The sequence below is a fragment of the Dama dama genome, chromosome 5 (genome assembly GCF_033118175.1).
Source record: "Dama dama isolate Ldn47 chromosome 5, ASM3311817v1, whole genome shotgun sequence".
Classification (NCBI taxonomy): Eukaryota; Metazoa; Chordata; class Mammalia; order Artiodactyla; family Cervidae; genus Dama; species Dama dama.
The window spans coordinates 117,406,264-117,420,631 of record NC_083685.1 but is presented as its reverse complement, the minus strand read 5'-3'; the positions used below and the strand labels follow the sequence as shown (position 1 = coordinate 117,420,631).

The following is a 14,368-nucleotide window of genomic DNA, read 5'->3' as shown; positions in this document are numbered from 1 at the left end:
GGAGCCACGCTTGCCCCTCTCGGATCGGCTCTTCAACCCTTGTGTAGCTAGAGAAATCTTTTCAAAATAAAACTCCAAATACATCACCCATTCCTCTTCACTTAGGACTGAAATCTACCTGCCAGTCCTCAGGGCTCTGCCCCCCATCCTCAGCCTCGGCCCCTCCTCCTCAGCCCTGTTCTCAGCTCTCCAGCCCTCTGCTTCTGAAATACACAGCACTCCCCTTTCCATGAGGCCTCAGCAAGGGGAGCCAGGAACTCTCCTCCCTGTCCATTTGAATAACTCCCATTCATGCTCTAGGTCACAGCCTAAGGCTTCACTGGCCCTGAAATCAGGTCACATCCTTCTGTTATATGTGCTCACACCACCACACACCTTTTGGTCAGAGCCTATAATTAGAGATGAATCACGTCACAAGTGACATATGACCTTCTACAGGTATATAAGGGCCGCAGGGACAGGAACTGTGCTTTGATTTCCATGATTCTGGCACACAGCAGATACTCCAGGTAATTATTTCCTAAATGAACAAATGAGTAAAAATGCAGTTTGACAGGGAGAGAGATACCATAAGATAATGTGATAAGCGTTAGAATAGAGATGGGTACCAGGGGTCACCACTCCCAGCGTTTGCCCAATGCCTACAGAGCGAGTCCATGTGCAGTTGAGGCTCCTTGGTCACGGCAGACATCCTTTCTCAGCCGTCTCTATTTCTCCTTCAAATACATCAGCCCAGTCAGAAGGGTATGTGGGCTCTCCACCAGCAGATCACTGAAATGCCCTCTCCTGTCATCCTGGCCTATGGAAATCCTCCATAACCTCTAAAATTCCAGCTCACACTGGGTGCACATCCCAGGTCATTCTCGTCAGACAGCCTCTGCCACATCCCCGCTTTACGAGTCTCTCTCATAATCCAGAACCATCCAGTGTTCTCAGAAGTCACCATCTTCTTTGGTGATCGTGCCTGGCATATGCCCCTTTCTGTGCCCAGAATATCGGTCTACATTTCACACTCAGTAAATCTTCCCCTCATTTGTCATCTCTGATGTTCCCTCTCTTTTGTGAAAGCAAAGTCCTGGGTGGAGCTGGTTCTGCCTCCTCTGTGTCCCCACACCACCCTCGGCCTTCCAGGTGCCTCCACTATAGCCCCCACACCAGCCTAAAGCCTGAGATATAGTGCTGGCTGAAGGGAGGAACCCAGAATCTGTGCATGCTGGGAGGCTGTGTTGCCCATTCTTTATATAGACAGGAACTCATTTGTAGAAATTTTACTCCTCAGCACTCTCAGACAAGGAAATTCCAAATGGGGTCCCTATGACAATGGCCAACCATGTAGACCCCATCTCCACACACGTCACAGGCACTTGCTTAGGAGCAGGAGTCCAGGTCACTGCACAACGTCAGTACTCACTGCTTCCTCCACAAAGGAGCAGCGCTGCCCCGCTCCAGCCCCTTGGTCTCTACAAGGGCTCTAGAACAGAGGCCAAACTAGCAGAGATACCCAGGTTCCAGGACACCTGGATTCCAGGGCCAGAGATGCTCTGGATAAGGTCTCCCTGCTGGGGTGCTGGCTCTCCCCTCAACCAGCTTACTGTAAACATACCCACCAATCATCCACAAGGCTAGGGAAACATGAAATGCATATATGGACTTCCAGCTTGGCAACACTTACTACCAGGGCTTGCTCGGGCTCCAGAAATTACTCAGTGAGGCAGAGTCAGTGCCTCAGCAGCACAATCTTTCTGCTGCTCCCTGGGGAGGCTTCTCATTCCCACACAAGCTCCATGACAGGACTGATGCTCAGAATGCAGCTCCCCACCCCACCCCGCCCTGCCGCCAGCTCAGCTTCAGATCTCCAGAGAGCAGTTCAGTTTGATGCAATTCTACCTGCCCAGAGAGAACCTGTATGGACAGCAGCAGGGGTTCCAGCAACATCAGGGCAGCAACCTCAATGCAGATGCTGACAAGGCCAGACTTCCCCCTTAAAACAAATTGCACAATTCAAAAAGAGAGCTTTTTCCTCAAATGTGGAAAAAGGGATCCAAAGCAAAACTGGACTGCCTGGTATAATGCACAGATCTGATTTAGATTTCTTTCCCAGGAAGGCCTGGCAGCAGCTACATATCTTTCTTACTAATGAGCCAATTGTATATACTACGTCAATAGTCTCCTATCCTCCCAGACAACTTAGACACTCCAGTAGTTTTGCTGGTCTGCATCTTCTGTGAAGTATCAGAACTCCTCAGGAACCACAAGCAAGAGGCTTGATATCAAAACTCAAACTTGGACCTGACTTCTAACTCCACAAGTTCCCAGTCTTTTGGGGAAAATATGGTCAGAAGTGAGGGGCCACTGCCACTGAAGGTCCTCAAGCAGATGTTTGAGATCACTTTTTCGGGGCTGTTGAAAAGGACCTGATTACCCCACCACAGCATGACAGCATAAGGGTTAGGACTCCATCCCAATCATATCACTATCTCTCTTCCCCAAAGAAAGGCATGGAAAATTATTCCAAACAACGTAGCAGTCAATAATGTTTGATGATTGTTTTTTAAATAATAATTATTTTTTAAAAGAATATTAAAAAAAATAGCCAGATAGGTAAGAGGAAAAAAGGGGAGGAGATACTCACTGACAGAGAGGTGCCTGCTCCTGGACTCAGGGGGCTGGTAGATGGTATTTACATCTCCCGAAGACTGGGAAGCTTTGATTCGCACTTGCCTGGACACCCCGGAGTGGGGAGAGGAACTGGTCTGCAAGATAAGAGGAAAAAGGCTGAGCTCACTAAGGAGGCAGGCTGAGAAATGTCCCCTTGCCCCTCCCTGGAACGCAGCATGCTCTCAGCCACCTTCATGCCTTCAGTGCATGAGCTTCTCAGCTTTCCCTCAAACCTCACTCCTCAATCAGATGTGGCCCATCGCTATCTGCTCAATTCATTTTACAGTTTCACTGATAGAGGGCACCGATACCCAGTGCTCCAATGGAATAGGTGACGACCCAGACACACAGGAATACCAGGCATTCCTGTAGTAATGTGCCAAAGAGAAAACAGCTGTACATATCCTCTCATAAAACTCTCTGAAGGGTTGGGCAGAATAGCAGGAAAAGCAGATTATCTCAGCAGCAAGATCACCTGTTGCGTGGGGGTTCAGCATGGAAAATGATGGCCACCTCTGCATCAAAACCTCTGGTTGATAAAACATTTTAAAAATAATGTGATATGCTTCTTCCTCCCTCATCATCATTGCTCCCTGAAAATTAGGGTACAATGAGCTTGGCTACTTCATGTTCCTGGAGCTTACGTGTGAACCATCTTTGGACTGTGTTGGTCTCAGAAAGACTATCACAGGTACCATGCTGCCCGAGGTCAAGGACTTCAGGACAGGGTCAGCAGCCTTGCTACATCCACCCCACTTTGCACTGACTCAGTTAGGCCACAAGGTGAGCCCTAGAGAGAAAACAAAGCAAAAAAGGGGAGCCTTGCATGAGGAAGTTTACAACTGATGCCTGAAGGGGAGCAAGTGATGTCAAGCTGTGCTCATAATTAAGTAGAGCGCTATGGAGAGTGGGAGCTCAGAATTTATAAATAACTTGGGTCAAAATTTCTACTTGTTTCTCTTTTTCTCTCTCTCACACACACCTCCCATAAGGAAAAAAAAAAGTGCAACCAAAACAAACTCTATCCTGTCCTCCAGGAAAAACGCTTCCCGCGCGCGCTCAAGGGGAGGTCCAGCTGCCAAGCAGCCTCCTCTGGGTCTCCCCGCGCCAGACCTGATCACATGCTGGCTGTCCTGACACACTGTCCTGCTCTAACGGGAAGTCAGAAACAAGGGGAAGTGAGTGTTCTTGCTGAAGCCTCCGATGTGCAATAGCTCTCCGCCAAGGGTCAGAAAGGAAAAAACAATCAAAGCCACACGCTGGGGAAGCAGGTCAGTGAGGGGCACGCAAAGGCTACAGCCCTGCAGTCAGACAGAGAAGAGCTGTGCTGAGCACCTCAAGGACACCTGCTGGGACAGGGCCTGACACAGAGTGGGAACTCCATACATCTTGGCAACACAATCTGAAATTACCGAAGAATATAAAATTCTAATCTCTCAATTTTCAAATCTAAAAGCTGAGACAGGAAATGAAGTTCAATAGCCGGCACAAGCATAGGTTTCTAAGAGGAAAGGCTGACTGTGGCACCAAGTTGGAAAACAGATGAAGGGAATCAGTGAAGGTTTCTGAGCAGGGCTTCTCACATTGCTACGTGCACACAAATCGCCTAGGACCTTGTTCAAATGCAAGATTCTGATTCAAGAGGTCTGGGGGTGAGACTGAGGATCTGCATTTCTAACCAGCTTTCAGGTGATGTTGATGAAGTGGTACATGAACTACATTCAGAGCAGTGAGGTCCTGGGAGGTGAGTCATATTTGGTTTAAGGCAGTGGTTCTCAGCCCCATCTACCCAGCAGAACTGCCTGTGGGGTTTTTGACACCTCAGACCAACTACAGCAGATTCTCTGGGGGTAAGGCCCAAGGACTGGTATTTTTAAAATCTCCCCCAAGTGTTGGTAACATTCGGTCAAGTTTGGAAAACCCTGATTTTGAGAATGACAAGAGAATGACATGGTAAACAAAAATGAGGTTGATGCAAGGACTCAAGGAACCTCGAACAAGACCCAGAAGTGGGAAAGAGAAGGAGGAAGGTGGGACTAGGAAAAAATAAAAGTGCCTGTAGAGAGTGAAAGGAGTCCCAATGGGTGCAAAGTGTGTAGATGGCAGAACATTCTAGAGACAGCAAATAGAAGGCATGCAACCATTTTGTGAAAACCTCACTGAAAGATTCTGTGGGTAGCAGTGTGCTGTGGCCGACACAAACAACATGAAATATCACCACGGAACCATGTGCACAAAGACTGCAGTCACTGGAAACTAGGAGATCAGCAAAAAAAAAAGATTATAAAAGTTGACCCACAAATTATCTTGATAAAAGATTTGGTGGTATCAGACAAAAGGAGCAGTTGAACTCAATGATGCAGAGAGGGAAAAAAGGGGTATCCATGTGTTTGGTTTAGTTTGGTTCATGGAAACGTGAGCTGAGAAGTGGCTCTCTGGATCTCAGCGGCCTGTTTCAATGGTGGCACCAAGAGACATTTGCATGGAAGACCATGATAGTTATGATCACTGTGGAAGCATCCAGATTATTTAATAAATTCACAGCTTTTAACACACATGAATTTATTAAAAGTCTGAAAAAAAAATCTGCTTTGAAGCTATACAACTTGAAAAAAAAAAAAAGAAGCTATACAACTTGAAGAAAGGATGACATGTTTATGTGTCTTATGCAAATTTTTATTTCTTTTTTGTTCTCTGATAATCCTCATATTCCAGGGGTTCATTCAAATTGAGATGAGGTGAATAAATCTGTGCTTTTATTGTCCCCACTCTTCAGTGCTACACAGACTTTGCCTAAAGGTATGTAAGCTCCAGCTCCCTTTCCTGACTAAAGAGTTCCAGGCATTTTATGCTATTCACGTATAAAACTGATCCCAACTTCATAAAAATTTGTCTTGTCTTGGACCTTTCTTAGCTCAGTTCCCTTTTAAGTTGAGAAAGGAAGAAAAAGGTGGAGAAAATGACACATCTCACAGGTTTTCCTCATAGGCAACATTACAGTTCCTGTTGTGCTTCTAACGAACTGTGGAAGAACCTGGGTGAGGTTTTCCAGAACTACAATAATTTCCAAAGACTACTATAATAATCCTAATAATAAAGGATCTTATAATAATTCTAAGATCCTTTTCCTGGATGGTGTCTCGTACGTTACTGGACTACAGTCAGAACATCTGGGCTCTAGCCCAGCTCTGTCACTATTACCTGCTTCACCCAGGGCAAATCACCCTAGGCCTCAGTTTCCCTAGGTATAGACTAGCAATAACCAGGATCCCTCAAAGTCACAAAAATCAAATGAGAAAAGAAAGTACCTTAGATACATAAAATGTAATAATTTTTATTCATCTGTTAGCAGTGCTACTGGCTTGTGGGATCTTGGTTCTCTGACCCAGGACTGAACCCCCACTCTCATCAGTGAAAGCATGGAGTCCTAATCACAAGACTGCCAGGGAATTCCCAAATGTGTAATGATTTTTAAACAGGGGCCAGACTAAAGATATTCTGCCCACCAAGTTTAGTTCTAACTTCCTGCACTTGCCCCATTATTCTTAGAAAAATAAAAAGAATTATCATTTAGATTATCCTGGATATTTAGTTTTTATCATATGTACAAGTGACAAGATAATGTTGAGCTTGAGATTACGTTATGATGGTGGAAAATCTGGAAAGTTATAAGAAGGTCAAGAGCTTTAGAAAGATAAATTAAGAGTTAGATGAACACACACTTAGAAAAGCAGTCTGTAATAGCAAACAGCTGAGAGTTGATGGCCCAAGGCAGAGGTCTAGGGCAATGAGAACTACTGAAGGAGGTGGTGAAGTATCTTAAAATGGCAGTAAAATCAAGGCTAGAGAAAGGTTCCTCAGACTAAGAGAAGTTCTGTGATTACTAAAATCCAAGTGTTCTTAAGTGAAAACAATACTGAAGTCTAAGACATGGTTTGGCAGGTGTGATGGGAGGAGTATGACTATCCACCTTGCTGAGGGATGAAGACAGAGGAAAGGCTAAAATCTGTCATAGAAAGAGCAATAAAAAAAGGAATCCATAGAGAAGAGACAGTAAATTTTAAAAACAAGAATAAGAAGGGAAGTAAAGGTTCAGATGATAACAAAAGGTTAATGAGGTGATAGGCTGCTAAAACTGAAGGAAACTATAGGAACAAAGTGGCTGACAGTGACCATCAAGAGAGGATGAAGACTGGGGTGATGTGGTGTCCTGAAGAAGTATATGTAGAGTGTGATCTAAGGGCTGGTGCCAGGTTCCAACCTGTGGTGAACCAGTCCTCTACAATTTAAGTACTGAAATGTGAAGAGTAACTTGCTAATAAACACTTTGGTAATAATTTGGCATAGTGACTTATGCCTATTAAATCTAACAAAAATTGGGGGCTTGTGTTTTGTACGTCTCTAGTCAATTTTTCCACTTTTCAGTTTTTGTGTTTTTAAAGAAGAACTGGTCTATGACAGACTGGAAACTAGAAGAACAACAGTGAGATTTCATCACAAACAGAGAAGCACTCTTCTAAAGGTAGGACACCTAAACACATAGCAATTTTGGATCATGATACCTCTGTTTACAAAGAAGCCTGAAGTCTAGCTGAGGAAGTCCCCAAGGAAAGATTTCATCACCACCAGTACTACTGTTAGTCTTAAATGTAAATCTTGATAAATGCCAAAAAATAGGAGCAGCTTAAGCATTCTAACAGTAGTAAAACTGGTTACTGAATAAAATTATGGTATGTCCACTCAAGGAAATTCTGCATCCTTATAAATTATAATCATGAAGACTGTATATTAACAGAAAAATGTACATGACAATAAGTGAAAAATTATATTAGAAAACTGCATAAACACCATGACAACACTAAAGCGTGTATACATATGGCCAAAGAGAAACATATCAAAAATCAATCAATGTGTTTTGGTGCTAGAATTATGTAAGACAATACTTTTTTATTATTTTAACTTTACAATAAGTTACACTGACTTTATAATTTTTTAAATATACATCCTTAGAAAGAGAGGCGTCAATATGGCATTTATTTCATGCAACATTTAATGTAATGCCATGAGTGTCAGAGATCAGATGGTCATCTTTCACACAGCTCTGGGTGCTGTAGCAGCACCTGCAGCTGAGAGCACCCTTTGATGGGTGCGGAGGCAAATGTATAGAACCAGTTGTCCGAAGCTTCTCATCAGGGGAGTGGAGGGATCACCATCAGGGTTGCTGGCTCCCAGTTAAACCATCACATCATTAAATTTCAACTCCAGCTTCTTCTGTAAAGAAGGGGTTTGCTAAATATGGTCTCTACTTGACTCTTGCTAACATTTCAAGTAGTCACTGTTGCCCTCTTAGGAAGATGGGTTCCAGAACAACAAGATACAGCTCCAGTTCTCTAGGACCTTACAATCTTTTGGGATAAAATTTACAAATACGCAACAACTTTGGGGCAATTACTAAGGAACCAGTAAACTAGTGTGCAAATTATATCCAAAGACTAAAGGAAAGGGGAATAATCAATATGGCCTCAGTCAAAAATACTGACCAAACCGTAGCAGGTAAATCAAGCTAGAACCAAAAAAAAAAGGCTGACAACCATGGTCTGGCAAAAAGGAAGAAGAAAGAACTGTAGAAGAAGGGGAGTATGCTGAAGAACTTGGGAAGATGAGACTGGGGAGCTGAAAGAAGGATAGTTAGTGAAAAATTCTGGGTGATAGGCTACATTTAAATCTCACATGACAGGCAATGAGAAAGGACTACAAGGAGAAGGTAAGTAACTCGAAGAGAGAAATGAAGTAATAAAGTTTATATTTTACTTCAGAATACTTCCCAAAACATATCCAGAAAAAAAAGACACTGGGAAAGAGAAGACCAGTCCTCATGCTCAAGGACACTTCTGTACTATTAGAAAACATCTTCTTTATTCTAAGGCTTCCTAACTACATTCTTCTGTGTCTTTCCCTAATCAACAGACATTCTAAAGTCTGTTTAAAACTAAAGCACCATTCCCTCTAAATTCTGTCCGGTATAGGGCATCCACGGTTCTCAGGCAGTAATGTTAGCTGTCCACAGTTGGCTGTTTTCAAGCATATGGAAAGGAAAGAACACCAAAGAAACCTTCAGGAACATGTATGTGAAGAAAACTGGTAGAGGAATCAAACAGAAGACAGATACAGATTACAAGCATTCCTGTGAAATGTAGGCCCTTGGGGATTCTTTAGGAAAGGAAACTGTGTAAGGAAAAATCCCTCAGTTCTGAAGGCCCCTAAGATTGTTGCCATTTGGTAAGGCAGCAGATGCTAACTTACAAGAGGCCCTTTAGTCTATGGCCTTTTTCCCACTGAACAGAAGGGAAAAGTGTGTTTTCTACGTGTCCCAAGGGAAAGTCACAGTTGCTGAGGAGTTGTAGGAGTTGGGTTCACAAAGCATGACAGTCTCAAATCCTTGACAGTCTTTGCTAATCAGCACCCCCACGCTAAGCAAATCTCCCTTGCTGGGGTCCAAATCTAGTTTTTAAAAAAAAAAAACAAAAAAAACACACATTAACTACAGAGAAAAAGAATTCTCTCCTTTATCATAAAATGTTTTCCTTCCTTCCACACCACCAGCCAAGTAACCTTTACCTGCAACTTTAACACTGATGATCTGGCTGTGCAGTAAAATCAAATGCAGAAGGCTAGCTGGCCACTGACCCAGTGGGCTGGACTGCACTTATGTTCTCACTTTAGTGGTGACAGTGGAACACAAAACTCTGCCAAGGAAGAACGTGAATTCCTGAAGGACAGCAAGCTGTGTCTTCAGCTGTCAGTCCAGGGCAGGGGCTACTTACATGGTTTCTGTCCTGGGACAGCAACAATATTCTAAGACTTTTCATGCTTGAGCTTCTATCCAAAATGTCAATTGCTTTGTCAAGATCATCTTGATTCTTCAGCAGGATGGAGAGCTGTGACACATGACACAGAAAAAGGAAATCATATAAAATATGTCTTTAGTCTGCAAAAATAAGCAAAACAAACAAAAACTAAAAATAAATTTGGAGAAAAACAATCTCAATGCATACTCTGGAGTCCTCAAAGACCTAACTGAAGCCATAGAGATATTTTCTCTTTTTTTTCATTTAAGTGTAAAATGTAATAATTTTTAGGAAAATGACAGAGTTGTGCAACCATCACCACAATTCAATTTTAAAACATTTTCACCACTTTAAAAAGATCTCTTGTGCCCATTCACAGTCACTCCTCTTTTCTACCTCTCACCCCAGGCAACCACTAATCTACTTTCTGTCTCTAGAGATTTGCATTTCCTGGACATTTCATATAAATGAAATCACACAATTCATATATATTTGATTCAATTCATAGTCTTTTGCATCCAACTTCTTTCACTTTGCTTAGTATTTTTGAGTTCATCCATGCTGTAGCACATTAGTACTTTATTTCAAGATATTTTCTGAGAAGAGCTTCCTCTCCCAAAATACTCTCTACTCCAAAGCATCAAGTCCCAAACAGTTTTAGCCCCCATATTTCTTCCCAACTCCAGCAGTAGAAGCGTGTCCCACCCTACTCTGTGCTGACGTTAACAAAATAAGCAGAAAAGGCTGAGGAGGAGGAGGGGGGCGGGCTGAGGATGAAAACATTCCTCAAGTAAGAACACAAATTTAGACCACATAGAAGGGTTTAATATCTTAACGTTTAAAGGTTAAAAAAAAATCCATAACTAGAACCAAAAATGACTTCCTCTGTTTTCATTCCATTGAAGTATTAAAGAGAAGATTCTCGAGGACATAGATAAATCTTATTCACTATTCACTATTAAAAAGCAGAAGATACTGAGTTCAGTTCAGTTGCTTAGTCTTGTCCGACTCTTTGCAATCCCATGAACCACAGCATGCCAGGCCTTCCTATCCATCATCAACTGCCGGAGTCTACCCAAACCCATGTCCATTGAGTCGGTGATGCCATCCAACCATCTCATTCTCTATCGTCCCCTTTTCCTCCTGCCCTCAATCTTTCCCAGCATCAGGGTCTTTTCCAATGAGTCAGCTCTTCACATCAGGTGGCCAAAATACTGGAGTTTCAGCTTCAACATCAGTCCTTCCAATGAACACCCAGACGATCTCCTTTAGGATGGACTGGATGGATCTCTTTGCAGTCCAAGGGACTCTCAAGAGTCTTCTCCAACACCACAGTTCAAAAGCACCAATTCTTCTGTGCTCAGCTTTCTTTATAGTCCAACTCTCACATCCATACATGACTACTGGAAAAACCATAGCCTTGACTAGACGAACCTTGTTGACAAAGTAATGTCTCTGCTTTTTAATATGCTGTCTAGGTTGGTCACAACTTTCCTTCCTAGGAGTAAGCATCTTTTAATTTCATGGCTGCAATCACCATCTGCAGTGATTTTGGAGCCCCCCCAAAATAAAGTCAGCCACTGTTTTCACTGTTTCCCCATCTATTTGCCATGAAGTGATGGGACTGGATGCCATGATTTTAGTTTTCTGAAATATTATGAGTACTTAGTATTAAAAGATGCAGAAGTATGCTATGCCTTAAGACCTAAATAATGTCAGATCTTACACATCTGTGGCAAACACAAAGCAAAAATCCAATTAATTTCTGCAGTTCCCAATTTATAATGCAAGGAAATGAGAACTCTAAATCCTAGGCCAGGAAATAACAAATAGTAAAAAACAATATTTAAAATAAAAGCTCAAAACCACCCATGGAATGGGATGAAATTCTACAGATCATATCACATTAAACAATTCATTTCTGACTAATATATAAAGTAAGGATAAATAAGGGCTAGTGTTGGGTGGAGATACAAGAAGATAAAGAAATTACTGGAGTATGTTTTAACTTTAAAAAAAAAGCTACAATTTTGCAAATGTATGATAAGGATCTAGTATCCAGAATATGTGAAGAACTCTTACAACTCAACAAAAGGAGGACAAGCAATCCAGTTTTTTAAATGGGCAAAGGATTTGAATATGTATTTGTTCAAAGAAAAATAAATAAATGACTATAAGTACATGAAAAGATAATATCATTAGTCATTAGGGAAATGAAAATTAAAACCACAATAAAATATCACTTCATACGTACTAGGATGGCTATAATTTTTTTAAAAAAGAAAAAAAAAAAAAAAGAATCACAAGTACTGGTGAGAATGTGGAGAAACTGCAACCCTCATATATTGCTAGTAAGAATGTAAAGTGGTACCAGTCAATATGAGATAATTGGGCAGCTCCTCAAAAAGTTAGATACAGAGTTTCTACAAGACCCACAATTCCACTCTTAGGTATATTTTAGAGGATTGAAAACAGCTGCTCATATAAAACTGGTACACAAATGTTCATAGCAGCATTATTTATGACAGCCAAAAGTGGAAAAACTCATGTCCATCAAAAGGTGAATGAAGGAATACACAAAATGTGGTATACTGATATCATGGAATATTATTCAGCCATACAAAGGAATGAAGTCCAATACACGCTACAATATAGATGAGCCTTGAATACATGCTCAGTGAAAGAAGTCAAATACAAAAGGCAACATACTGTGTGATTCCATATACATAAAATGTTCAGAATAGGCAAATCCAGAAAGATGGAAAGTAAATAAGTAGTTGCCCGGGGCTAGGAAGTGGAGGGGGAATGGGAAGTTACTGCTAATGAGTATAGGGTTTCTCTTTGGGGTGATAAAAAGGTTCTGGAATCATGTACCGATAGTTAACACAACTCTGAATATACTAAAAATCACTGAATTGTACAGTTTAAAAACGTAAATTTAAAAATAAAAGGGTAAGTGATATGGTAGGTGAATTATATCTCAAAAAAGCTATTTTAACAAAAATATAAACATAAATAAAATCAAAGATTTTTCATTTGTGGCTCACAAGTCCTGACAAGGCAGGGTTTAGAGGGCAAAGAAAAACAGGTTGAGAGAGTTGAAATTAATAAGATATAAATTAGTCAACTCTTAGTCACTGACATTAGCAGAGTATGGAAAAACATGCATGATTTAATATAATAACAATTATGGGAATTCCCTGGCGGCCTAGTGGTTAGGATTCTGGGCTTTCACTGACATGGCCTGGGTTCAATCCCTGGTCTGGGAAATGAGGTCAAAAAACAAAAACAGAAACAACAACAACAGTAAAAAAGTGATGAAAAATAAATGCTCAAATACATTAGTCTTCACTGACTCTTAAAAAATATATTTGGTTTAGAATCAATATCTGCATAAACATTTGAATAAAGGAATGCCCAACATTCTGGGCAGTCACTTCCTTGGCAAAAGAGTTTGAAAATGGATTTTGGGACATACGGAATTCTTAATGGAAATATTAATGGAAAGAGAAATAAGTAGTACTAAATCATCCAGAAAAATATTTCCTAACTAAAGAACACCTTCTTGAATGCTGACTGGCTAGCTGATTTTAGCCTCGTTTTCTCATACAGTCATGGATGTTTGAACTGTTCTATGGATTTTTCACTTATATTTTGGGGGTTCTCATACCCTGTATTTAAAATGTGTTAGTTTACATACTTTGAAATGCTTACATCTGTTTTATTTATTAACCATAGTGTTAGTGATTTTCTAAATTTGTTGTATTTCTAAAATTTACCCAAAAGCAAAAGATCAGATGGTCTTATTTTTGTTAGCTATATGGCAGCATATACCCAACTGGGGAGCTCAGTGGTAAAGAATTTGCCTGCAATGCAGAAGACTCAGGTTCGATCCCTGAGTCAGGAAGATTCCCTGCAGGAGGGCACAGCAACCTGCCTGGAGAATTCCATGGACAAAGGAGCCTGGCGGGCTACAGTCTATGGGATCACAAAGAGTCGGACACGACTGAAGTGACTGAGCAAGCATGCATACCCAACTGTGGCTGTACATTTTGTTTAAAGGCCAGAAAGGTTTTAGCCAACAAATCTCAGCTTCCATGGATTTCAGCCCCAGAGTTTGGAGGAAATTCTTAACTTTTCAACCACTAAAATAAAACTACATAGGAAAGACCTCTCAAAGAGCCATGAGGTTGCCCAGCTTTCCTGTCTATTCCCCTCAACTTAGTTCCCTCAAGGAGCAAGCTTTTTTTTTTTAAAGCCTTTATTTTCAAGTAAGGGATGAATCAATCCTTAATTCTTTTTTTTTTAAGATTTTAATTTATTTTATTTTTTGGCTGCGACAGGTCTTCATTGCTTTCTCTAGTTGCAGCAGGCAGGCTTCTCATTGCAAGGGCTTCTCTTGTTGTAGAGCATGGGCTCCAGATACGCAGGCTTCCACAGTTGCAGCACATGGGCTCAGCAGTTATAGCTTCTGGGCTCTAGACTATAGGCTCAGTAGCTGTGATGCACAGGCTTAGTTGCTCCGCAGCATGTGGGATCTTCACAGACCAAGGATCGAACCCATGTCCCCTGCATTGGCAGATGGATTCTTAACCACTAGACCACCAGGTAAGCCCCTCAAAGTGCAGGCTCTTTACTGGGCACAAACACATTGCCTTTCAGACTAATGCAAAGCACCAACCCAAGCAGACTACAGCCTCTAGTACCTTCCTTGGAGCTGGGAAAGCAGCCATGTAACTGACATTCAAAAGAATTCCTTCCTGGGTGATGTTCAAAGTATGCATAAATAAGGACCATTGGGTAGGGTTAGGAGGAGTAAGCGATTAAAGAAATGATTAGAGTAGGTGCTAATGTTTGACACC

The 14,368-nt window shown here is 41.5% G+C and overlaps 1 protein-coding gene across 4 annotated transcripts in view; it reads right to left on the bottom strand.

The window, feature by feature from the left end:
- Nucleotides 1-14,368, bottom strand: part of MAP3K3 (mitogen-activated protein kinase kinase kinase 3) — a 59,017-nt gene that overhangs the window by 19,984 nt on the left and 24,665 nt on the right. For all 4 annotated transcript variants that reach the window (XM_061144337.1, XM_061144333.1, XM_061144334.1 and 1 more), the window contains 2 exons: nt 9,483-9,596; nt 2,633-2,753 (listed from right to left, as the gene is read on the bottom strand). In XM_061144337.1, the coding sequence (XP_061000320.1) occupies nt 2,633-2,753; nt 9,483-9,596 (235 nt within the window). The remainder of the gene's footprint in view (nt 1-2,632; nt 2,754-9,482; nt 9,597-14,368) is intronic.